At 41.8% G+C, this 24,667-nt stretch overlaps 2 protein-coding genes across 2 annotated transcripts; one reads left to right on the forward strand and one right to left on the reverse strand.

Moving 5' to 3' along the window:
- Positions 1 to 1,538: 1,538 nt before the first annotated feature.
- eci1 (enoyl-CoA delta isomerase 1) lies at positions 1,539 to 7,205 on the reverse strand. Its single transcript, XM_082530774.1, has 7 exons — positions 7,085 to 7,205; positions 6,459 to 6,581; positions 5,084 to 5,211; positions 4,780 to 4,926; positions 4,532 to 4,653; positions 4,004 to 4,182; positions 1,539 to 2,102 (listed from the first exon to the last, which is right to left on the reverse strand). Exons 1-7 carry the CDS (start codon positions 7,131 to 7,133, stop codon positions 1,936 to 1,938), a joined length of 915 nt encoding a protein of 304 aa, XP_082386900.1. The 5' UTR covers positions 7,134 to 7,205; the 3' UTR covers positions 1,539 to 1,935.
- Positions 7,206 to 17,590: 10,385 nt separating this feature from the next.
- On the forward strand, positions 17,591 to 21,522 carry LOC309704241 (uncharacterized protein; the record flags this gene model as incomplete). Its single annotated transcript, XM_082529289.1, has 3 exons — positions 17,591 to 17,810; positions 19,153 to 20,005; positions 20,753 to 21,522. Exons 1-3 carry the CDS (start codon positions 17,664 to 17,666, stop codon positions 21,520 to 21,522), a joined length of 1,770 nt encoding a protein of 589 aa, XP_082385415.1. The 5' UTR covers positions 17,591 to 17,663.
- Positions 21,523 to 24,667: the final 3,145 nt, after the last annotated feature.

Here is a 24,667-nt window from a genome sequence, read left to right on the forward strand (position 1 = left end):
ACCCATCCTGATTTATTTCCACTACCAGTACTTCCTGCTGGTCCATCTCTGACACAGTGGTCAGCATAATGTATGTGTGGGAACACAAACAGTGGAGGAATTGTGTTGCCAATGGCATTAACCGCATATACAAATGCGACCAGTGAAGCTCTCTCTGCTGATGTCGTTGCCCCAACTTGTTTAATATAAGTTAAAGTAATAGTGTGGTAAGTTGTAACATCTGCATTATTGTTACAACTGACCCCGACTGTAGCTGTTACAACTGACCCAGACTCCTATAGCCATGAACTAGCTAACATTACAGCCAACGGCTAAAACACTAGCACTAAAGACCTACACAGAATATATCCCCATAGACATACAAATAACACAATTTAAGTTTGATGAGTTTAACTGCAAAGCAGATAATGCTATTAGAAATTGAAATAAAGTAGAAAAACGTACTTTTTGGCATACAAATGACTTTTTTTCATGTTAAATTGTCTGTGTTTGACAAAATGTGCTGATTTTTCACATGTGATAGCAGAACTGAGTTGGGCATGCACAGGATGAGTCACATCATTTGAAACTTAGCCCTGATTGGAGAAACTGGAAGTGTTACAACTGACCCATGTTACAACTACCCCCAGTCTCCCCTACACAAAAGAAGAAACAATGTATTCATTAAAGATTATTTTCAGTCATCTCAGTTACTCCTGTAAAGCTGAAATGTGTTCACCACATATGTTAACCTGTGATTTTTAAACACTGAAATGGAAAATCAGGTTGTCTGCATACAAAAAGCTAAAGACGCCTGGGAAATAGAGACACTAGAGTTTCTAATAGCGTCCAAGAGAAGTGTGCTTGGAGAGACGATAGCTGACTGCAGCCTCAAGATGGCAGTGATGTAGAAGCACATCACTTATGCTTTGGTATAACTGACTAGACAAGCACTGCTTGTCCTGGCTGAACAGTTGAGTTGGGGTTGCTGTAGTTCAGTTCTACTAATTGGAAGGTTTGCAGTTCAATACCAAGCTGCTGCAAAATACTTAGCCTCCCCCCCGAGGATGTAATATTAAAGTGAATACACGTGCTGATTTCATCTCTTTACATGAAAGAACATTTACTTTTCCAGGAGTCACATTAGTGACTTGTAGCTTTAGGCTTAGTAGACGACTCACACATTGACAAATCCAAACACATTTGAGGGTAATACTCTTAAATGTGTAAATGTAGTGCTCAAAGAAAACAGGGAGCACCACAGCAGAGGTCATTCATGTCTGTCACACACAGGACGTGACAGTGAAAAGTGTGGAGACACTGCACACCTGAAGTTTAGCCGATTGTGTTGCGCTGACACTCAGGTCCTTTTGAAGTGTCGTATATTGATTCAATTGTCCAAAACACAAACATACAAAGAATGAAAAATGCTCCTTGTTATAAGAATGCAAGATTCATTTTGATTTGGTTGTCCGCTGAATTTTTAACATTCTCAGCTGTCATTTGAATGTAGAGACGTCTGAGTTACAGAGATAATGAATGAGAACCACACGCTTTAATCCATTTAATGTATGAATCCAGACATTTATTTGGATATTTCACAGTAAAAACCAAACATTTGTTAGAGATGACAAAGGCTTTGCCACATTTAGATGCACTAAAGGTCAGATTTGCTGTTAGTCCTTCATATGTGAGACTCTTTTGCAACAATTAGCAGTTTGCTCGCGTAAGCATACTGCAGGTAATGCTGAGTGATGGAGAAGGCTCGGCAGGTTGCCCGAGTGTACGGCTCTTCAAACCAAAACAAAAAGTCACACCCTAACCTCGAGTGTTTTTATTAACACCTTGAGGGGTAAATGCTGGGTTTTATCCCCCAAACATGTAGACTGCTCACTGCCTGATGTCAGATCACATCTGTAGCTGGTGCTACAAAGTGTGCAAACATGTTTCCCCTCTCTAAGCCTTTCTTCTCTTAAGCATCTCCAGATACATCCCCAGGGACTTCTGAATAGAGTCCTTGGTGATGAACTTGACAAAGTTATTGACATCAGCCTCTCTGTTAGCCGCCAGCTTGTCTATGGTTGGCTTCCTCATCATGGACTTTGTGAGCTGTCTGGCGTGATCTGCAAATGAAACAAATGCACATGTAAGGAAGCTGTGCATTCATATACAATTTCTTCTATGAATACTGACATGGGCTTCAATTCATTGCAAAATATATTCAATTGCAGCACTATTGTGGAGCACCTTTTATTTCTTATGTGGGAAAGTGACATTTCTAACAGGTGCTGAAAGCTTATGCTCTTTCTCTGCCTCCTGCACATCCTGCCAAGTACCAGGATGTACTAAATACTGCTGTACAGATGGAAATACACCCATATCGACACTTCTGAGGTACGAGGTTACATCTCCCTACATGCGGGTTCGTGCCACCTCACCTTAAAACAAACATACACTGATAGCAGCTCATTTTTTTCCTACCTGCCTTGGAAATGTTACCTGCAATTTTATTACCCAAATGGTAAATGGACTGGTTCTTATGTAGCGCGTTTCTACTCATCTGAGCGCTCAAAGCACTTTACACAACTTGTGCAATCACCCATTCGCACAAGCACATCTTTCTAAGTGCTTCATAGCTAATGTTCACACACATTCAGAGCAATTTGGGGTTAGTATAATAATAATAATAATAATAATAATAATAATAATAATGGATACTTTATTGATCCCCATGGGGAAATTACTTGTTTTTCTCTGCATTTGACCCATTCACTCAGTGAAGCAGTGGGCAGCCCACTAAGCAGGCGCCCGGGGAGCAGTGTGTAGGGATGGTACCTTGCTCAGGGGTACCTCAGGGTAGCCGTTAAGTGGATTCGAACCGCCGACCTTCCGATCATGGGGAGACCACTTTACCTACTGAGCTATCCCTGCCCAAGGATATTTGGCACATAGACCAGGGGAAGCCAGGAGTCGAGCCACCAACCTTCCGATCAGTGGATGACCTGCTCCACCACCTGAGCTACACAAATAAATCTACTTTAAATAAAACATCATTTCCTTGTCTTTGATAGTGTGCAGGAACCCTGGTTTTACTCCCCATGATGCAGTAGACTGCAGAACTACCTTGAACAGCAATAAAGTCGTTATTGACTGCACGACTTTCAGTCTCACATCGTCGGAGGAGTTTTGGCCCGTTTGTCTTTATAGTGCGACTCCAGCTCATTGAGGTTTGGGGAGAATTCTTTCATAAGGTCGCAGCATTTCAATCCAGCTGACGTCTGGACTTTGACGGGGCCACTGCAAAACCTCGATTCTTTTCATTTCCAGCACGTCTGTTGTAGGTTGGCTGCTGTGAAGGGATCGTGGCACAATTTGGGCAAAGCTTTCGATATTGGATAGATGCATGACGTGCTTATGATCGACTCACTGACTGCACCATGCAACATTATGTTCAAACGTTTCCGCTTTGGTGTCAAATGAGTCATGCTTGTCTGGTCTTGAAATGTTGACAAGTGCTAACATGCTAACTGAGCCTGTAGTCTCAGACATGTAGCTCGTTTTGTTTGTTGTAGAGTGTTGTAGTTCGACCTTGTGAAGACCGTGGAATTAACCACCTGAATACTCCAAAACCTCAACGTGCCAAAACGTCTGATTTTACAGAGGGGATCACACATTTCCATCTAACATCTGTTTGACTGAAAAAAACCCACAGCAGCATTGAGATAATAGGACGACCGATTAAACTTTGTTCTAGGTTCTCCTGTGTTGATTATGACACATATGAGCAGCACAGCAGCGAAGAGGACAGACGGAGACATTTTTACCTTGACTTCAAAATGTGGTCAAATGACCAAAGAGCTGTCAGACTTTTTACTTTATCTTGAATAGAAACAAGATTAGAAATCTTGACTCAGGTGAATCTTTTTGGCAGCAATAACCTGACATACACATGAACATATTGTGCAGACCAAGTTGCAGCACCACAGGTGGAAAAAATGACAAGTATAACTGATGTTTAGTATACCTGGAATAGCCAACCACTTGGTCATGGTCTCTGTGGCTGTAGTGAGGACCTGGTCTTCATGCACCAGCTGGTCCACCAATCCTATCTTCAAGGCCTCTGCAGGGCTGTAGAGCAGCCCCAACTGTAGGGCCATCTCTGTGGCCCGATGTCCGACTGTGCTTACCATAGTGTCCTTAAACCTGCAGGAGCAGTTTTACAGTGACAAGACAAAACAAAGATGGGTGTGAAATGTTAATAAAACAGTTTTTAAACTGAGAAGTTGTATTGGTTTTAGGGGCTTTGGCACAAAATTATACAAACCCCGATTCAAAAAGATGAACCGCAGTGAGACTGAAATGAGTTCTTTGTTTTTATCTCCACAACATGAGCAGCGGCATTACAGCGCAGGAGAACCATGCAAGAAGAAGCTAACTGCAAACCTCTCGCATTCACTGAGCTTAAATGAGACTAATGCATGTAAACTGTGTTTCTACCTTGCTGCTGGTACTATCAATTATTATTGTAATTAGTGTTGGTGTAATTTCTTACCAAAAAGGTGCTACAATGCCGAGCTTGGTCTCATTGAGACCGATGCTGTAACGAGGGTTATCCGCCATTATTCTGTAGTCACATGTCATCGACAGCAGGCAGCCTCCTGCAGGACTGGAGCCCTGGGTGACGAGTAACGAGAAGCCCGCAAGCTTATTTCAGTGTGTTTGCCCCCCAGAATGCACCACTCTGTCCTTGTGTGAGGTGCAGACAGTGTGGAGGTAGGTGCTGCGTTGTTCTATACGTACATTGACTGCTGCTATAGTGATCATGTTGGAGCCATAGAACTTGAGCCACATCTCTTGCACAGCTTTCCAGAACTCCGCACAGTGCTCTGGACTCTTCCCATACATGTCCAAGATGTCCAGCCCGGCTGAGAACACCTTGGGCTGGCTCTGGATTTCAGGGTAAAACACATCCAGAAGCTAAACCCGCTGGATAAACTTTCATTATACTTAGCATGTTCAAACTTCAGCTGTGGAACTGTAAACATGAAAGACTTCACTGTAACACAGATGTTAGTCCATCTGCACAAAGCTGCTTTAACTGTACCGAGGTGACGACGAGGCCTCTGCAGCTCTTGTCCATCTCCAGCTTCTCAAGAGCAATGCAGACATCAGTGAGAAACTCTAAACTAAGACTGTTGACAGGAGGACTCTGCATGTGCATCACTGCCACACCTGCAGAGACAGAGGCCATGATCATTCACTTGAATGCTGCAGTGATTGCTGCGCCAGGAAACCTGCGATGGAGATTTTGCATGCTTTGTGTCTGCTGATGATGGCAGCTGAGGTCACACTGGATTAAACTCAAATTAGTGATCCCTGAGAGGAAAGACAAACAACCTGAGCGATCGCCGGCCTGCTGCACTTTGCATCCGACTAATTAAGTCAATGGGGTGAGAGGATATTGATTCATACGGGTGTATCCACCCGCTAAGGTGCTTTAACACTTTAATTGGACTGACAGTGATGTGAGAAACTCACCTCAGCGGTCTCCCAGAGGCTTGGCTCTGCTCTGGATGTGGTGAGAGGAGGGGCTTTGGGGGCCACCACGCTGATAAATTCTTTTCTACTTTAATCGCCCACGTTATTGGATTTCACTCTACACGGCACTGCGGACATCAATATCAATGACACAGCCCTATAAAAGTGTGGGAGAAGCTCCTAGCCTCAGTAAACACTTTCCTGATGACTTTATGGGCTCAGTCAGTCATCGCAGCACCAGATCCACATATTTGATTTGCCAGGTTTTTTTGCCCCTCCCCCCTCTGTCTCCTCGCAGTCAGACTGGGAGGCGAGTAATATATAAGATGATATTTATTATAGCATAATAAATATACTAACATTGTTTTTCTGATGGAGAAGAAGATTTTATCGAAGTGTATTACACCTCCCTGGGTTGGTTAATAGCCTTGAGCATCAACTGTTGTTTTAAATATTCACACAGTTGCTTTTTTGCTGGGTTTGCATTATCCATCACGCTGCTCTAAGCTTGCTACGCGCCTCAGCTTTTAAAAATGCTCCTTTTATGCTGGACAATAACTTTTATTTAATTTCATTACAATGCAGCTTTGGTGAGTCACAGGTATTTCTGTTGTGGCTGCCCTTGATGTAATTTGGCTTCTTCTAGTCCAGCAGACGGACTCCAACTCCCCCTGGTGATCGTGGTGATCGTGGTGCTCGCTCAGCTCCGAGCTGAACATGCTACAGCTGGAGAACTGCCTCATGTGCCAGCTGGAGTTAAACAGGGGGAGTTAATGTCTGTGGGACAAGAGACTTACAGGCAGAGCCAGCTGAATTTTCCACACATCTGTATTTACATGACCTTCCCCTACATATTTAGAACAACTCACTCACAGTTGTACTTCATGTCTCATTTACAAAGCATCCTTTCACCTGCACAGTCGTATTAGCAAAATGCTCACCTGAGCTCTGGTCAAAATCCACTTTGATCTTCTGTGAGGTGGAGCTGCTGCTCCGCTGAGCAACAAGCGCAGGAGCCCTGCGAGCAGCAGCATGACCGCTGCAGGAGAGCTGGGACAGAAGACCTGCACAGGAACACAGCACACTGGCTCAGTTCAAAGTCATCGGTCACAAAGCAGCAACACACACATTCAAAAGACAGGAAACAGCCATGTAGCATACTTATTATAGAACTTGATATAATACGTATCAATGTGCAGTCGTGTTAATAGTTTGAAGAGATCCAAGTTGAAATGATGCACGAAAACATTTTTTTCTTTCGCTAATGAACAGAAAAACAGTTTCTCATGAGCTTTTGTTTCCGGAGCCTCTGTGACAGACAGCTAAAGCTAACAGCTGGCATGCAGCACATAACAAACACACGCTTCTTTACACGTTCAGCCTCGTATTCGCTCTCAGGTCCCGTGTTGTGGGTGTGTGGAGCTGCACACACCGACACAAAGAGACAAGCGCTGCGACCTTTGCTCCACTTTCTGCAGCGCACCGTCGGCAGCAGGAGCTCGGTGTGTTGTGAGGAAATAGAGACGCACAAACTCGGACTTTCTCCCCCCGAAACTCCCAAACCTACCTGTTAAACCCGGCTTGGTCCTCAAACATGCCCTCAAAGCCATTTTCATTCGCTCAGACAGCCACGTCCTCCCGTTCTCGTCTTTAGCGTCTGGTCTTCTTCACCGGGTCTTTTAGAAACAGGCTTTTAGTTTGACTGTGTTGTGACGGAATAGCGCCACCTTCTGGTTGGCTGGCTTCATGATTTTCAATCCTGCCAAAGAATCTCCTCCTCAGTAATTTATTTAGTTTTTTTTTTGCTTCTTGAGCCACCAGTCATCTCTTCATGTTTTGTAAGAAAAATATAAAATAAGTGCAGCCATTTAAGCAAACATGCAAATACAGTATATGAGGCAAAAACCGAGTTTGCGCAATTTAGTTAGTTAATATTTGGTGTGAGGCCCTTTATCCTCCAACACAGCCTGAACTCTCTTAGGCAGCTTTCTTGTTGTTTCTTCAGGAATAGTTCCTCTATCCAGGTCTTTTTTTCTGCATTGGCAGTGTGTTTGGGATCATTGCCCTGATGAAAAAAATTAAGGCTTTTCAGATGGTATTGCATGGTGGATTAAACTCTGATAGTACTTTTCTGAATTCATAATCCCATCAGTTTTGACATGAATGCACAACACCACAGGTTCAAATGCACAGAACTGTGCTTTACTATTTGCTGGTTTATTCCTGTTTCTTGAGGACATGACTTCCAGATGCTGTTCATCTGCTGTACATGGGTTTTCAGTCCCGTCACTTCTTCTTTTGTCCTCCACTTGTCCAGTTTCTTCAGACTTTTTGAGGACATGGTGCACATCATCTCGAGATATACATATGATGAGTTTTTACTCGTCTGGATTGTTTTTCTCAAAGGTAATCCTTCTTCCTGCTGCCATGCCTTTTGATTGTGGGTAACTATAGTATTGGTACTGTTCATCCATATATTCATAAAGTGTCACAGACTACAGAAAATCACTCCTATAATTTGCCTCACTACTCTTGTGCTCCAGTCAGTCATACTCTCTTCATTTAGACCGATGGCCGACTGACTCCAGGAAACACAGGTGATCCACAGAAGCAAGACAGGAAAAACAATCAAAACATTGAGCTCAGTCTAATTAACAGACCGACATCTATACCAAAATAAACAACAGAAACTCATCGTGTGATCAATAATCACACACCCCACTGATAATGTTTGCGAGCCGGGTATAGTGAAACGAGGGATAGAGAATCCAGGATTACCAACTAGCCAACATCCCTGATGCTCAAAGAAACCCTGTATCATAAATCACCATATAATCAATGAAAAATACAAGGTACTTAAAAGCTACTTTTTGTATATTTCTGATCTCCAAACTAGCTAAAAACCTTCAAAATGAAGTAAAGCTATCAAATAATCCAAAAATGTTCAAAAAATCTGTTTTGTGTTGAAGAGACATCAACTGAAGTTGAACTAGAGCGGGGCTGTACTTCTGTGCAAGACCAATTTGTACAAAAACATAGTACATCACATTAATGTAATTCATTATTTAACCAGGCAAGTCACTGAGAAGCATTTTTATTTACTATGGTGACCTGGGAAAAGGAAATCCCGCCCCCAGAAGAAATGGGGGCAGGGCTTTAAAAAATACAGCAGCAGACATCTGAAAACATGCCTGCTGGTAAAACAATGCTTCCTTTGGGGGATTTGGATAAGCATAAGAGAATAGATGGATTAAGAAAGTCCCTTTAAGGACATTATGAGCATCATGTAGATGTACTTTAATTCCATCCTCTTCTGCTTATCCAAGTCAGGGTCATGGGGGGCAAGGAGCCTATCCCAGCTGCCATAAGACCCTGGACAGGTCACCACTTTGTCACACGGCTAACACAGAGAGATTATTCATGCTCACATTCACACCTACCACCATTTTCAAATTAACCTAATCCCAATAACTGCATGTCTGGACTGTGAGCGGAAGCCAGAGTACCACACAAACATGCAAACCCCTGCACGGAAAGGCCAAAGCCAGGACCTTCTTGTTGTGCCACTGTGCTATCTATTTTATGGTCAGTTGATATAAAATTGTATTTATGTAAACTGCTTCAAGTTTTTGTCTATCGAGAAAAGAACACATCATAGACATCATTTTATTGTAGAAGTACTGTGTGGCTGAAACAATTGTTTTCATCGCCAAGTCTGACAGCTAGAAAAACAACCCATTTCCATTCTGCCGGCAACTGACCTGAGCAATGATACGACTTCCTTTAAAACCAAATTATCTCTATGAGCTTCAAAAGCTCATAAGATGGCTCATCCCTTCCAGAAGCGTTTTTTGCTCTAGGCAAAACCACCAACAAAGTCACCAAGCTCCTTACACATGCACATTTCACCCACAGATAACTGTTAACCCTCTGAGGTATAAATCATCATCACTGACTAACCCTGACCTAATTTTTTTATATACTCATTGAATTGTTCTTACAAGTCTTTGCAAACAGATGACGGAAAAAAAAAAAAAACTCTAGCAAATATCAAAGACTTCCTACCCAATAGGTAGAGCAGGTCATCTACTAACTGGAAGGCTGGTGGTTCAAACCCTGGCTGCTCCAGTCTGCATGCCAATGTATCCTTGGGGAAGATACTCAAACACAAGTTGCTCTTTGATGAATTGGAGAACATCTATCATTCCATGTTCAGAGATTTTTAAGTGCTTCTGTAAATGAGTGAATGAGGCAGGTTATATAAAGCGCTACATAAGAACGCTTACTGTTTACTGTTAGGATTAGGTTTAGACTGCAGACAGAGCAATGGCGTAAACATCCAGATCCAAAAACCCGAAGAGGAGAGTCCTGGCCCCTAGCCCTGCCAGCAGGGCCGGCCCGTGGCATAGGCCGTATAGGCAAACGGTAAGGGCGCCGTCCATCAGGGGGCGCCACGCCAGTGCCACAAATGTTGAAAAAAAAAGAAAAGTTGGTACTATTATTTCTAAATACAAAAAATAATCCCACGTTAATTAAAATGCAAAGTAAAGCTTATTTAATAGAAATATTATTTGTTACAACATTACGCCCCCCCCCTCCCCGCACGGTGCGCCCCCTCCCTTCCCGTATCATGGTTCCTTTTGGACGTCACCACATCAAAAAGTCAACACAAGATGTCAAAACGGCCAAAACTGTCAGTTGCCCAGGGAAGAAAAAAGAGAAAAGAAGAGGAGGAGAAACGAGAAAAAGACAGAGGTAGGTAACGTTAGCCTACATGAAATTATTTGTCTGAATGTGATAGTAACCTAAATTTTTAGCATTAAGCTAATGTTACATGATTAGCTAATTGCTAATCAATAAATAGCTAGTTAACTGTTTTAACGTCAGTTAATATTGTGGAGGGGGCTAAATTGTTATGGAAAATAATAATGTAACGTTAGGTAATTACAGTACTCCCACCTTTCCCACCATTCCTCATTTGTATTCATCTTTTAAGCAGGTGTTTTTTGTTTACATTGTTATTGCCTTCTGGTTAGCTAACGTTTACCCTGCAGGTAATAGTCACTTTTCCACCCCTGTATATATTATAGTTGTAAGCCTAGTTGTTAAAGTGCACATCATTAATGTTAATTAAGCAATATCACATGAGAGGGAATGCTGTTTTTTAATATGAGCACTGCTGTGATTCGGTCAAAGATAATCATAACATAACATTCTCATATGATATTATACTGTTACTTTGCATTCTGCTATTCAGCATTTCACTGTAATGATGACAATAAATTGAATCTAATCTAATTTGCATATCAGTTAACATCATACATATATCTCTTTGGTTTTTCATTTATATTATATCATTTCATTTTATTCCTGGAATCATGTTTTTATTATTAGACTTTAATACTCAGTGGTGTCACATACTCCTCTCTTCAGATGCACTGTTGAAGTTTCTAAATCCCACCCCTGGGCCATCTACCACATCTACCGCTGCTGCCTCCACTTCAGCAGCACAACCCACCAGTTTTGCAGCAGCATCAAGCGGTGTTCCTGTTGCCTTATTTATATTGTATTTTTAATTTCTTTTATCCAACTTGTTGACACGTTTTATTGTGTTTATGTATGTAAAATTTATTGTATTTCATATATTCATTTTTTATTTTTGTATTCATTTATTTATTCATATATTTTTTTTATCTTGTTAATTATTCTGATTGTGAATTTGCTTTCTTTAAGTAAAAAAAAAAGGTCAAAGACAAAGCTATTCGGTTTCTTATGAGTACATACACTACACTGCCGATGTAGGGGGGCGCCACCTAAAATCTTGCCTAGGGCGCCAGATTGGTTAGGGCCGGGCCTGCCTGCCAGTGTAGCAGAAATGATGAGGATGATGATGCAGCAGCAGCCGTTCTTCTCTGCGTGAGTAGCTTAATGTTGTTCGTGTGTAATTTACGTTGAGTAGGCTAACCACGTTATTACATTAATGCATGTAAGGTGAACTAGCAAACATCATCGTAGCTACATGCGGCTGTCTTCTTGTTTGATGGCAGATACTCCCTTCACCCTGGCCAAAAAGGCTAAAATGACCAAAGAAGAAGTGGAAAACAGTTAAACATGAGAGGTTTTTGGACAAAGTTTGTGTTTTTTCCATTGTTTAAGCACTGCTTCCAGCCAAGAGTGATACCATATATGCCCCATAGCTGCAGAAAAGGCTAACATTGTTATCTTTTTACAAAAAAACAGCTGAACATGAGAGGTTTTTGGACAAAGTTTGTGTTCTCCATTCTTTAAGGACCGGTTCGAGCACCGTTTAAGCACCGGCACAGTTTCAAAAGTACCGGTTTCGGATAAAACCTAAACGATACCCATCTCTAGTCTTGCCCAAGGACACAACGACCGAGACTGTGCGAGCCGGGGCTCGAACCGGCAACCTTCCGGTTACAAGACGAACTGCCAACTCTTTGATTATTTGGGATCACTTGGATTATCAACAAAATGTCCATCCATCTATCCGCTTATCCTTTTCAGGGTCGCAGGGGTGCTGGAGCCTATCCCAGCTGTCATAGGGCGAGAGGTGGGGTACACCAGTCTGTCGCAGGGCCAACACACAGGGACAGACAACCATCCACACTCACATCCACACCTATGGGCAATTTAGATTTTTCAATTAACCTATCCCCACAAACAAAATCAACAAAATGTGAAAAATGTTATAATTGCTCATGAATTAATTATGCTTCTTGAGAAAACCTTGTTGTATGAGATGACAGTGATATTTTCCATGAGAATATTTGTGCCAAGTTTGAAAACATCACCTTATGACCATTGTGATACATTGTGTTCATGAGTCTTCGTGTTTTATGGCCTCCACCTTTAAGTACAAATTAAAAACTGCTCCAAATAAGGACAGTGATTTGTACATAGTTATGAGACAGAAGTAAATGCTTAGACAACATCTTTGAGTAAAATACATGAATGTATTGTCCTGTTAGGGACCAAGCTGAGCTAACAATCCAAGAGGTTTTTTTAAAACTCAGAAAGTTATTTCTTTTAGAGCTTTAAATTTCCACTTCAGAACTATAAACAGTCACGAGAAAAATAAAGTTTGTCACAAACGAAGAACAACCGTTCTGTATCTGTAACAATCAAGAGAATGAACCTGGTTAACTGATAATCAGCGACTGTGAGCGCACCTATAAAAGCAGAACGTTTGGCAGTTTGCTGGTTTGAAACATTCAGGTATTAACACAATGCCACAATCGTCCCAGGTGTGGACATCTCATCAAATTCACCCCAAGCTCAGACTGTGAAATACTCGGACAAACTCCAAAACACCCAGGAGATACATCGCCAGAATCAGACAAGTTCTGTCAAGCGACACTGCAGAGGTTCTTGTCCATGCATTTGTGTCTTCCTGCATTGATTATTGGCCTACCAAAGAAAAGTTTTAGAGGTCTACAGATGGTGCAAAATGCAGCTGCTCGCATTTTAACAAGAACTGGGAAATTTGAGCACATTACCCCTGTGCTGAGATCTCTGCATTGGCTACCTTGTCAGGTTCTCGTGCTCTCCGATCTCAGGACTCTGGCCTTCTAAAAGTTCATAGAGCCTGAACAAAGACAGTTGGAGAGCTTTTTCTTTTCGTGCCTGTTTCTGTGGAACAACCTCCCTCAAGATATTCAGCAGGCTGCTCTGTGGAGGTTTTTACAGCTAAGTTGAAGACACATTTGTTCATCCTACATGTCTTAATTCTGTGGCTTTTAGTTTTTACATTTTTATTGTTTTTAACTTGTCTTGTGTCTCTTACCTGTGTTGCTATGTATCACTTTTATTTTATTTATCCCTTTAGTTGTACAGCACTTTGTTTGAAAGCACTTTATAAATAAAGTTATTATTATTATTATTATCTCACAGGCCTCGATTAACGTGCTGAATGCGAATATTCATGACAGCACAATTAGAAAAAGAACACGAACTTCTCATAATGGACGAGTTGTACGAGAAAGCCTCTTCTGACTGAAACGGCCATCAGAGAAAAGGTTTACAAAGATACATCTGAACAAGAACAAGGTGTCCTGAAACAAGTTTGATTTCATTACGACATGAAACAGCCAGTGGCATCTTAGGAAACATCAGGTGGCGTAGTGTAAAAGAGGTATGTTGTGCGCAGGGTGCTGTACACAGTAAGACATGAGAGAGAGAGGTATAAGAAAGAGAGAGAGAGAGAGATGGTAGGTGTGTAAGTCACGGCCAAGGCAGACGTGTGTGCGCAGCAGCGATACATGACACGCCGAGGCTCAGTCAGTGAGTATTTTAGGTTATAACTGTGTTTTTGCATGTGGCTAATTTTTCAATCTGAAAATGCTAATACAAAAAATATGTATGTTTTTGTTGTTGTTGTTTTCATTGATATTATTTGTTCCACATGGTAACAAAAGTATTGCTTGGAGAAACGGACCATTACAGTCAGTGTTGAATATGCATGTCCCCATATTTGTATACTGGTTTTCTTGATGTTATAAAGTTGTGACTTTGGAGCTAGGGCCGATGTAAACACTGGTGTGTACTCTATAATGTTGTTGTTAACCTTTAATTTAACTGTACTCACTTACATCGCCAACACTTTGTCTTGTAAACCCGTCTAAATGTGTTTTTTCTTCGTTCCAACTGGACTGTTTCTCTCCCCTGAACATCGCTGTCAGCGTCGGCCGCTATCGAGCGCCATAGGAAATCCATCAGCGTGCGTCACCTCTGCACCCTGTAACCCGGGGGACATACTCCGCTGCTTTTCCTGCTGTCACTTTTCTTGTCGATGCCCACCCTTTCCCCCCTCGCACCCCACCCATCATGGATTTGATGGATGTAGACGGGGGCCGTGGCTGTGGAGAAAAAAACTGCGGCCTTACGTCCGGCTTCCCGGAGGACTGCTCCAACCAAGAGTGCCACTGGGAGGAACCTATGTTTGGACTGATTGAATTAGGTGGGTAAACACAGTTGTAAAAGTAGTCTTAGAAATAAAATAATAAAAATAAAAACCTGCAGCTACAGCGCATCTTTCTCTTTAGAAAGAAAAAGAACAAATTGTTGATTGAAGGAAATTGTGGTATCTGAATATTTCAAAGTCATATTTTCTCTTACGTTCCATTGGTGTTAAAGTAGTTTGGGTGTATAATGCTGTTTTCTGGGTGATGCTGAGTACTGCTTGATTCACTCCAGGAACCTGATTTGCTCTGTACATGTGGTTTTAGGCTAAATAAAAGGATTGGTTTCATGGGTTGTGTAACTCACATCTAAGCAACTCATCAGCAGTGGATTGTGTTGTGAGATGTTCGTGCAAGCTTGCATGGTTACATGTCCCTGTTAGTTAAATTTGTCAATATCAGTAGTAAACTTTATCTGATGTAAACATGGCACAAGGCACTGAAATCTAATGCCAGAGGCTCGTTTGCTTATCTTAACATATAGCAGGGGTGTCAAACTCAAATACACAGTGGGCCAAAGGTCAAAACTGGAACAAAGTCGCGGGCTAACGTTAATATTTATTGAAATATATTTATTCCTCCAGATTTAAGAATGAATCTTTTCTTATGGACTCAAACACGTTTTGCTGAAAAACTGAATATGCAACAAGCAAAGCTTAATACTAAACTATATATATATTAGCTGTATAATACCAGTAGGCCAGCTCTAATAGTAATTTGGTATGGCTTCATGGGCCAAATGTAATTAGGCTGCAGGCCAAATTTGGCCCGCGGGCCAGAGTTTGACACCTATGACATATAGGGTTTCCTTTTCTTTTCTTCTTTTTTTGTTTATTAGCTAGCACTCTCCATTTCCACTTTTTGTGTCCAGAGCGTATATAAAAGTGTATATAACAAGAAACACCACACATGGTTATTGAAGTTGTGTTTTGAAAGCTCAAGCTGATGTTTTAAATCCAGACTTTACAAGCAGGGGGCCTGACCTGAATGTCAGTCTGAGGGACACTGCAACCTTAGCCAGTGTTGCCAACTCCTCATTAAGGAAAATCGCTATTGGCTTAAAGCTAAACGATGTCATCGCCTAATTTGCACAATTGGTCATGCTAACGTCATTGTAACCTATGTTGTAGGAGAGAAAAATAACATCGTGGAAGAGACATAAAGTGAGTAAAAAATGCAGTTAGAGTTTATTTAGAACTACAAATTAAATTTCTTTTAGCAATTATTGTTTTTTAATGTCACAATTCCAACCCTGCTCCTTTACCCGGGCTTGGACCGGCTGTGATCCGAAATAGGCGCTCTGGTGGAGGTACTCTGTGTGTGTTTGTGTGTTTATTAGTAGTTTTAAACCTTGTGATCCACAAAACAGCATAATAAAGAAACTGATGGACATTATGAACAATGCTGGGCATCCTCTGCACACGGCCATAAACAATCAGAAGAGTCTGTTCAGTGACAGGTTGCTTCTCCCCAAGACAAGAACTAACAGACTTAAAAACTCCTTCGTCCCACACGCCATCAGACTGTTTAACTCCTCTCTGGAGGGGAGAGGGAGGGGAAACAGGAGGACAAAGGAGGGGGGAACAACTAAGCTGTAGTGCCTCTTCACCTCACTGTACAATACCTTGTGCAATACTTTTTGTAAATAGTCAACAGTGCAATAGACTCAATACTTGAAATGTGCAATTCACTTGTATTTTTATTTTTATTCCTATTTATTCTATTTATCCCCTTCGTATATTTTATTTATATTGTCTCTGTATTTATATATGTGTGTGTGTGTGTGTGTGTGTGTATATATATATATATATATATATATATATATATATATATATATATATATATATATAACAATTCTGTAACTGTAACTTCGGTCGTTGCTGTGCTTTTTGGAAGTCGAATTTCCCAGAGGAACCCACCCGAGGGATTAATAAAGTTCTATCTTATCTTATCTTATCTTATCTTATCTTATCTTATAAGAGTAAAAGAAGAACTGACTGCGTTACAGTCAGTGCGGGAGCAGCGGCTTCGCTCATGTGCGATTCATTTGCAGTTTGGACGCATAGGGGTGAAAATCACCTGCTGGGGGAGGACTATCCTCCGCCCGTGAGCACTTTGGCACGGGCGAGGTGCCCACGGCAGCACCGCTGCTTGTTGTGAAAAGTCGCTAAGTTGGCAACACTGGCCTTATCATTGACTGGTTTTATTTTCTCCTTGTATGCAGTCAGTGATAAGGAAAGGGGGGTCTGACATTAGGTCTGACTCTAATGACGTCCTTATTAGAGTCAGAAGCCTTTCCAGGTATTTCACATGTTGCTAGCCTGTGAAGCCTGTGTTTCCAGGCAGATCCACCCTGCATTCTCCTTGTCGTTTTCTCATTATATCAAGCAGGCAGCGGTGGTAATATGAGGACATGATTCTAGCTACACTCTTTGTCTAGTATCTGGAAATGTTGATCCTTTTTATTATCTGTGCTGAAAAGGCATGTCCACCTTTATGTACAGTCTATGGTTGGTGCTAAGCTAAGCTAACCAGCTGCTGGCTATAGTTTCATTGAATTATTTGTAAAGAAATCTATACAATATGTAAAAAAAATACACACACACACACACATACGCATATATATACATATATACAGGGCTGCACATAAGTGGTCCGCAGGTGCGCATGCGCTGTCAAAATAAAAGACGCGCACCACATAAGAAATTGCGACGCGCGTTTGCGTACATAAGATTTTCTGGAGGAGGACAGAGTTTGTTTAGAACTCTTAAAGATGTCGAAGAAGCTCCTTTAAGCAATTACTTTGGTTTTCCTCCACCTCCAAACAAATGTCAGGAGTCCGAACCACAAAAGAAGCGCGTATTCTCGGAAAAGTGGTTGCAGGAGGTGAGCTGGCTTCAAACAAATGATGAACGCACAGAGAGGTGGTGCCATGAAAATCCCACTCTAGCGGACAACTTCTTATCTGGTGCACGTTTTTTATTTTGACAGCGCATGCACACCTGCGGACCACGTATGTGCAGCCCTGTATATATGTACATATATGTGTGTGTGTGTGTGTGTTATGTATATGAGGAAGATAGATGGAAACAGATCAAATTGAGATCTGATAAAAACAGATAATTATTTCTTCTTGCAGTGTGCGTGACTGTGATTTACATCCCCCTGATGTTATTTGGCCTCCTGGGAAATATACTAACAATTCTGGTGGTTTGGCTGCGTCCACACATGAGAACCTCCACCTACCTCTACCTGAGCAGCATGGCTGTTAGTGATCTGCTGATACTCCTGCTGCTGCCTCTGGATTTATATAAGGTATCTACTGACACAGTGCATATTTTGTAATGCATGCTTGCTTTACTTTGGCCTGAACACCAGACCTACAGCCACGTTGTGGCACTAAGCAATCAGATCATGATGTTAGTTAGGTTTAGTCGAGTCACAGAAAATCACTCCATTGGGTGAACAAAGCAGGCACAATAGATTCGCTTCCTGTTTGTGTTTTCTAGTAATTGTTTAAAGATGTTATTGTTGCCTTCCCCTCAGGGGGACCCCTGCCTCTAAATTAAATCTTGTTACATTGAAAGCTTGTGTCACACTTAGAGAAATCTTAAATCACTCTTCTATCGCAGGCTTGGCACAATCACTTTAAGTATGTGGATAAATAACAAGTCATATTTTTGTTAGTTGCATGGGTTTTTATCATATTCCTTGTGCAGCGTAACTTAATTAACACAAGCAAAGACAGATCTGGCCTTTGATTCTGTAAGACGCCAAGAGCTTGAAGAACAAACGTTACAACTAACCCATATGTTGCCACAATAATAAAGAGCCCTAATAAGTTTTTAATTTTTCTTTCATATATATTGTCAGAATGGCAGACGCTCAGTAAAACATGGTTTACATAACGAGGTCTGTGTACGTACAAACTCAAAGACAGGCTTCAGACTGAGCTGAGCACTGAATTTCCAACAGTTTCTTTGTACTTATATAGCCCCAAATCACAGCAACAGGTGCCTCAAGGTGCTTTATATTGTAATGTAAAGATCCTACAGTGGAGAAAATGGAGACAACCCTAAAAATCAGACAACCCTCTATGAGCACACAATTTTGGTGCTAGTAGGAAGGAAAAACTCCCTTATAACAGGAAAGAAACCTCCTGCAGGAGCTGGCTCAGGGAGGAGAGGCCATCTACTGTGACTGGTTGGGGTGAGGGGAGGAAGGCAGCACTCTGTATAATTTCATAAAGAGAAGACATCTTTAAAATAGTCATCTGAAGCATACAGTCAATCAACAGATGGGCCGACAGGATGTGGCATTAAAGGAGCTAAAAGCTCAGTTCAGTGAGGATGATCTGGTCACAGTGGGGCAGTTGTGTGTGGAGTTTGCATGCTCTCGTGTGCCTGTGGGGGTTCGCTCTGGTTAGGTGGGCACTGACTAAAAAACGATACCTTTTGTCTTGATAAGTAGAAAATTATGATTTTCTTATAATAAAGTAGTTTTCAGAATGTTCATTTAAACTAAGCAGCTGAGTTAATATTAAATACTTGTTCTTATCTGAGTCTGTTGACATGCTATGCACTGCTCACATATTCTTTACAGGTTAAAAAAGGTATAAAATGCAATCAGAGGAAAATAATTGTTCTGTCTCTCCAAGCTCTGGAGGCCCCGGCCCTGGCCCCTGGGAGACCTTGCCTGTAAGCTGACTATGTTCCTCTCAGAGTGCTGCACCTTCTGCACCATCCTCCACATCACCTTCCTCTCCCTGGAGAGATACCTGGCAGTCTGCTGGCCGATCACAGCCAAGACAGTAGTGACACGGCGCAGAACCCGGGCCATCATAGGCTGCCTCTGGCTGAGTGCGGCTGTGAGTGCCGCACCAGTGCTGGTCATGGTTGGAGTGGAGGACGTTGGACGAGAAGACCTCGGGCTCATCCAATGGAAAGAAGACGGGGGGTGGACAGGCAGGGAAGGAGATCAGGGAGGGTTTACGATGGGTGGAGGAGAAAAAGAAAGCAGACACATGGATGGAGGCCCAGAGGGAATAAAGTGGGGTGAAAAAGAGACAAAGAGTTGGGAGGAACGAGCTGGTGAACTGAAATGGATCGGAGAAAAAGTGGAGACAGAAACAGCAGAAGTAGATAACAGGCCACCGGAAGACAAAGGTGAAATGAAACTTGAAAAACATACAGTTGAACATGGAAGGGAGGGAGACGGAAAGATGGGATTAGAGGGAGAGCAGCAAAACAAAAAGGAAGACGAGGGAGGAGGACTGGACGGAAGCTCCAATGAAGGCCGTGGGGGAGAGACTGACAAGAGAGAGTGCCGCTGTACACATTTTGCCATCTCCTCTGGCCTGTTGTCAGCCATGATGATTCTCTCCAATTTGTATTTCTTGGTACCTCTCTGCATTCTGGGAGTGGTATATAGTCTGATTGGGCGCACACTGTGGCTCCGCCCAAAAAGCAGCCGTAGAGACCAGAGTCACAGGAACACTGTCAAAATGCTGGGTGAGGAAGCACACACACACACTATGCCTAAACCTAACCATAACCTAATAGTAACCCTGACACTAAAACCATATTTTGAGCCTCAAAAATACCTTCAAACTTGTGGGGACGTGGATTTTATCCCCATAAAGGCTGTTGGTTCCCACAAGCATAGTAAACTTCCAATTTTTGGTCCCCACAAAGATATGTAAGCACACACACACACACACAATTTCAAATTCTTTTAAATTCTCACCAGTATGGCGGCCAGGTGAAAGACATGTTTTTTGTTTTGGGGGGGATATTCAAGCAGTTTTGTTTTTTGTTTTATTTACGTTGGTAGAGTTGTTGATGGGTTAGTTCATTCTTGGAAGCCTGTCCGTCATGGAGCCGTATAGAAACAGCTTGATACAGAATGGAACCAAAGGGTCACAAACATCCAAAGATGAGCTTTCAAAAAGCCTGGAGAACTACTCCTGAAGACTGCTTCAAGAAATTAGACGAAAGCTGCCTGAGAGAGTTCATAAAGGCAGTCATACCTAATACTGCCTCAGACGCTCATTCGACCTGTATTTCCATGTATGTTTGTACATGGTTACATTAATGGCTGTGCCTATTTTCCATTTTTTAAAACAACATATAAAAAAACTGAGGGGTGGGCAAAGACGTTTGCATACTGTAGTCCATGTAGTACGTGCCGTGATTGGTCAGGACACGATCTGGAACGTTGGCGGTTCTGACTTAATGTTCTCATCTTTTTTTCTTCAGGAGTGATCGTCTTGGCGTTCGTCTTGTGTTGGCTGCCGTTCCATGTTGGTCGAACCATATTTTCTCTTTCTCTGGGCACTGGGACTGAGAGACAGGAAACTTACCTGGACACTAACTCCCAGTCAGACACTATCACGCATGTCAGCATGGACAGAAAAGATGTCACCATACCCACTGTTACTAACCCACCTAGCCACTTAGACCTGGACATAAACACTGAAACACTGTCCTTGCACTCTCATATCATGTCACACACAAAAGGGCGACATGAAAAGACCGACATACATAATGGACACACTCAAAATAAAAATGTTTCGGCTCATGTTATTAATACACAACCAGACAACAGAAACACACATAACCAACTGCAAAGAAGCACAAACACAATCACACACAGCCTGCAAAGTAAGCTATCAATTACCGTAAAGTCCCAACATGACAAACCTGAAACAGCGCCTCCCATCCCCACAACTGCCTATTCTGCAGCATCTACAGAGCTGCACTATGACCACACCTACAATGACACAGTCTTCAGCGACACATACGCACCCCCTGATACACACTTGTACTTTTTATATTATCTGTCTCAGTATTTTAATCTTGTGTCCTCCGTGCTCTTCTACCTCAGTGCCGCCGTCAATCCTTTATTGTACAACCTGATGTCTGCCAGATACAGACACGCTGTACGCAGCCTCATACGCACACAGTCTCACGCACAAGCTCGTCGCATGCACACGCTCACCGTGCACCACTCCACAACCACTTTGTGATGGCAAAAAACAAATGGATGCACCCACTGCAAGCAAAAAAGAGGAAACAATCAAACAAACCTCAATTTCTTTTCATTACAATGTGGTACTGTACCACAAATTGAGAATGTTGACATTTATTAATAAAAAATATTTTAGGCATAAATTAAAAAAGGCATATTAATGCTTATGCTTAGACCAATTCTAGCACAAGTAGTTTTAATTCTTTATGTAATTTATGTATAAGAAAACCTCCACATGAACTTCATATACTGGGCAAAAATATTGTGAATGGCATTTCATCAGTACATGGAATAGTTCATGCAATAATGCACAGGCTAAAACACATAGTCCAGTTTTAGCCTGTGCATTATTACATAGCCGGTTTGTTTCACCCAAAAAAATCTATGCACAATGAAAATACACTAAGTCTTTTATTTTGTCTAAAAATGAGTGATGCTAATTCAGTTAGACTTTTGGGCTAGATTTTTATATCCAGAGTCCGCTCGCATAGACTTCAGCCAAAGTCCAAATAAGCTGTGTCCAAATTCAGAGGCCGCATTTGTAGACCGATGACATCACAGCCAGGCGACGAAAGCTGCCCAAATTCAAAGACTCCGACAAATGCGTCCGACAAATGCGTCCTTCATTTCCCCAGATTTGAAGGATGGGTCAGTTGTATCCTTCGATGCCCAACCTGTCCCAGAATTCATAGTGCAGCCAATTCCAGTTTCCATCAACGGAGGCAGCTACTTAGTTTTAATATTCCTCTTTCTGGGTCACAAAATAAACTTTTAACATATTTTCAGGGAGAATGTAGCTGTGTAAACCTCAAATATCTGCTCGATTTATCAAGACATTGCATATTTGCAAAAGCGCTCCGACGTTTTCGGAGACGTCTGTTACCCACCAGCTCGATAGCTAGCCGGGGTTCAAGGCTCACTAGAGCAGGCGGAAACTCCCGGCACATCGTTTTCAGACCCCGTGGTTTTACACTACTCAGGTGAAACATGATACATAAGTCACTTAGACAACTTAAAAATGTTATTATTTGGCTTTTTTCAGTGTTTTATTTGTTCCTGAGTAAATCTGTTTGGCTGAGATTAAAGTTATAGTTTTTACACAGCTGAATAAATGTCAAGCAGACAGCTGATTATCAGAAGTGTGAGATGCTGGAGAATTTACTCCAGTGTCCTGTTATATTTTAGGGAGCAAGGAGCAGACGGCTGATTTTATTAAACTCCACTGAGACAGCGGTGACACAAATCTGAAGGCTAGACCGTCCCATTTCACAGCCTCGCACTTCCAGCCTTCTGGGTCTTCGAAGGACCCGGCCTATGTTGACCGTGAAGGCCGGGTCCTTCGAAGGATGCAGGTCTTGAATTTGGACACAGCAATACTTTCACTCAGGAGCCATCATGGAATACTTCCAGGAACCTTGTCAAAAATCTTTTGGATTGGTTTTCCTAAAAATTCCATTTTCCTATCTTTACAATACAGTTAGGGCTGCCACAAACGATTATTTTGATAGTCGACTAATCAGATCATCATCCATTGGACGTAAAACGTACAGCTTATTGCACCAGCAGCATCTGCTCTTATATAACTATCATTAGCTTACAGCTTTAAGTGTTTGTGCTAACTAAAAATAAAGACAAGATGAGAGTTTATTGAATTTTAATGAAGTTTGCAGATTGTTTCGGTGAAGTTTAATAAACTCCTTGCTATCTAAAATATAACAGGACACCGGAGTAAATTCTGGAGCATCTCACACTTCTGATGATCAGCTGTCTGCTTGACGTTTATTCAGCTGTGTAAAAACTATAACTTTAATCTCAGACAAACCGATTTACTCAGGAACAAATAAAACACTGAAAAAAGCCAAACAATAACATTGTTAAGTTATCTAAGTGACTTATGTATCATGTTTCACCTGAGTAGCGAAAGACGGCGGTGGGTTTGAAAACGATTTGCCGGGAGTCCGGTGTTCTCACGGCTCTAGTGAGCCTCGCCCCCGGCTCGCTATCGAGCTGGTGGGTAACAGACGTCTCCGAAAACGTCGGAGCGCTTTTGAAAATATGTGGTGTCCTGATAAACTGAGCAGATATTTGAGGTTTACACAGCTACATTCTCGCCTGAAAATATGTTAAACGTTTATTTTGTGACCCAGAAAGAATAATAAGAGTAATATTAAAACTAACTAGCTGCCGCCATTGTTGGAAACTGAGGTGGGCCGCGCTATGAATTCTGGGACACAGCTTCTTCTTCTTCTTCGGGGTTTAACGGCAGCTGGCATCCTTGTACATGCAGTGCTGCCATCTTCTGTTTCAGTCCGTTATTACACTCTTAAATCCTGCTACTTATTCCTGCGTCTTTTGGGATCTTACAAAGCTTCAAACGACGCGTCGACTATTAAATCAGTCGTCGACGAGTTTGATAGTCGATGTAATCGTGACTAGTCGACCAATCGTGGCAGCCCTAAATACAGGGTTAGTGTTACCACCTATAATAGCTCAGACCTGAGAAGGTTAACCAGACCTGAATCCTAACTTTAGATGAGTTATTAATGACCAGCTGAATGTCAAAAGGTTAAAACATGTTTTTCCCTGAAACTTTTATTTCCACTGTACCACCATCTTTGCTGATGTGAAACAATCCCCAGTAGTTCTATTAGGGATATTTGAGTGTCATGTCTCCTCTGTCATCTCTGTTAGTCTTATTGATTTATAATTATGTTTGTTTTTTTCTCCCACAGTCAACAATTATATTGACTATTTGTATGATCACAACGCGGTACATCTGTTTGGTGTACAAAGACTTATTATTATTAAATGTAAGAAACATGTTAATCTTATTTATGTTCATCCACTTGTAAATTAAATTGGTGTCACTGTGTGTCACATGATGAGCTTATTTGCTTTTTTTTGGTGAGTCTATGAACTACAAACTGTAGCTCTAGTCCATAATATCATCATATTTTCTCAGTGGCTGAATAACTCAGCAGGTTAAGAGCTGAACTAGCAGTAAGAAGTCATAATTTTGAGACTTGGGTTTCTGTTATATAACTGCATCATAGGTGCTGAACCAGCATGATTCAGCGTCATGCTCGATATAACTGGACTTTAGGCTACATCTCTATGTACCATTCAAACCAAAGGCAGGCAAT

Source organism: Aulonocara stuartgranti, assembly GCF_965226115.1.
Source record: "Aulonocara stuartgranti genome assembly, chromosome: 4".
In the NCBI taxonomy this organism is placed as follows: domain Eukaryota; kingdom Metazoa; phylum Chordata; class Actinopteri; order Cichliformes; family Cichlidae; genus Aulonocara; species Aulonocara stuartgranti.

What these genes read in the sequence shown, in the direction of transcription:
- eci1 (XM_082530774.1), bottom strand. Translation starts at nt 7,133, where the DNA reads ATGAAAATGGCTTTGAGGGCATGTTTGAGGACCAAGCCGGGTTTAACA. An exon ending in GGATTTTGACCAGAGCTCAG is followed by an intron (nt 5,212 to 6,458) that starts GTGAGCATTTTG and finishes CTGTCTCTGCAG; the next exon opens with GTGTGGCAGTGATGCACATG. An exon ending in GGCATTGTAGCACCTTTTTG is followed by an intron (nt 4,183 to 4,531) that starts GTAAGAAATTAC and finishes CTGCTCCTGCAG; the next exon opens with GTTTAAGGACACTATGGTAA.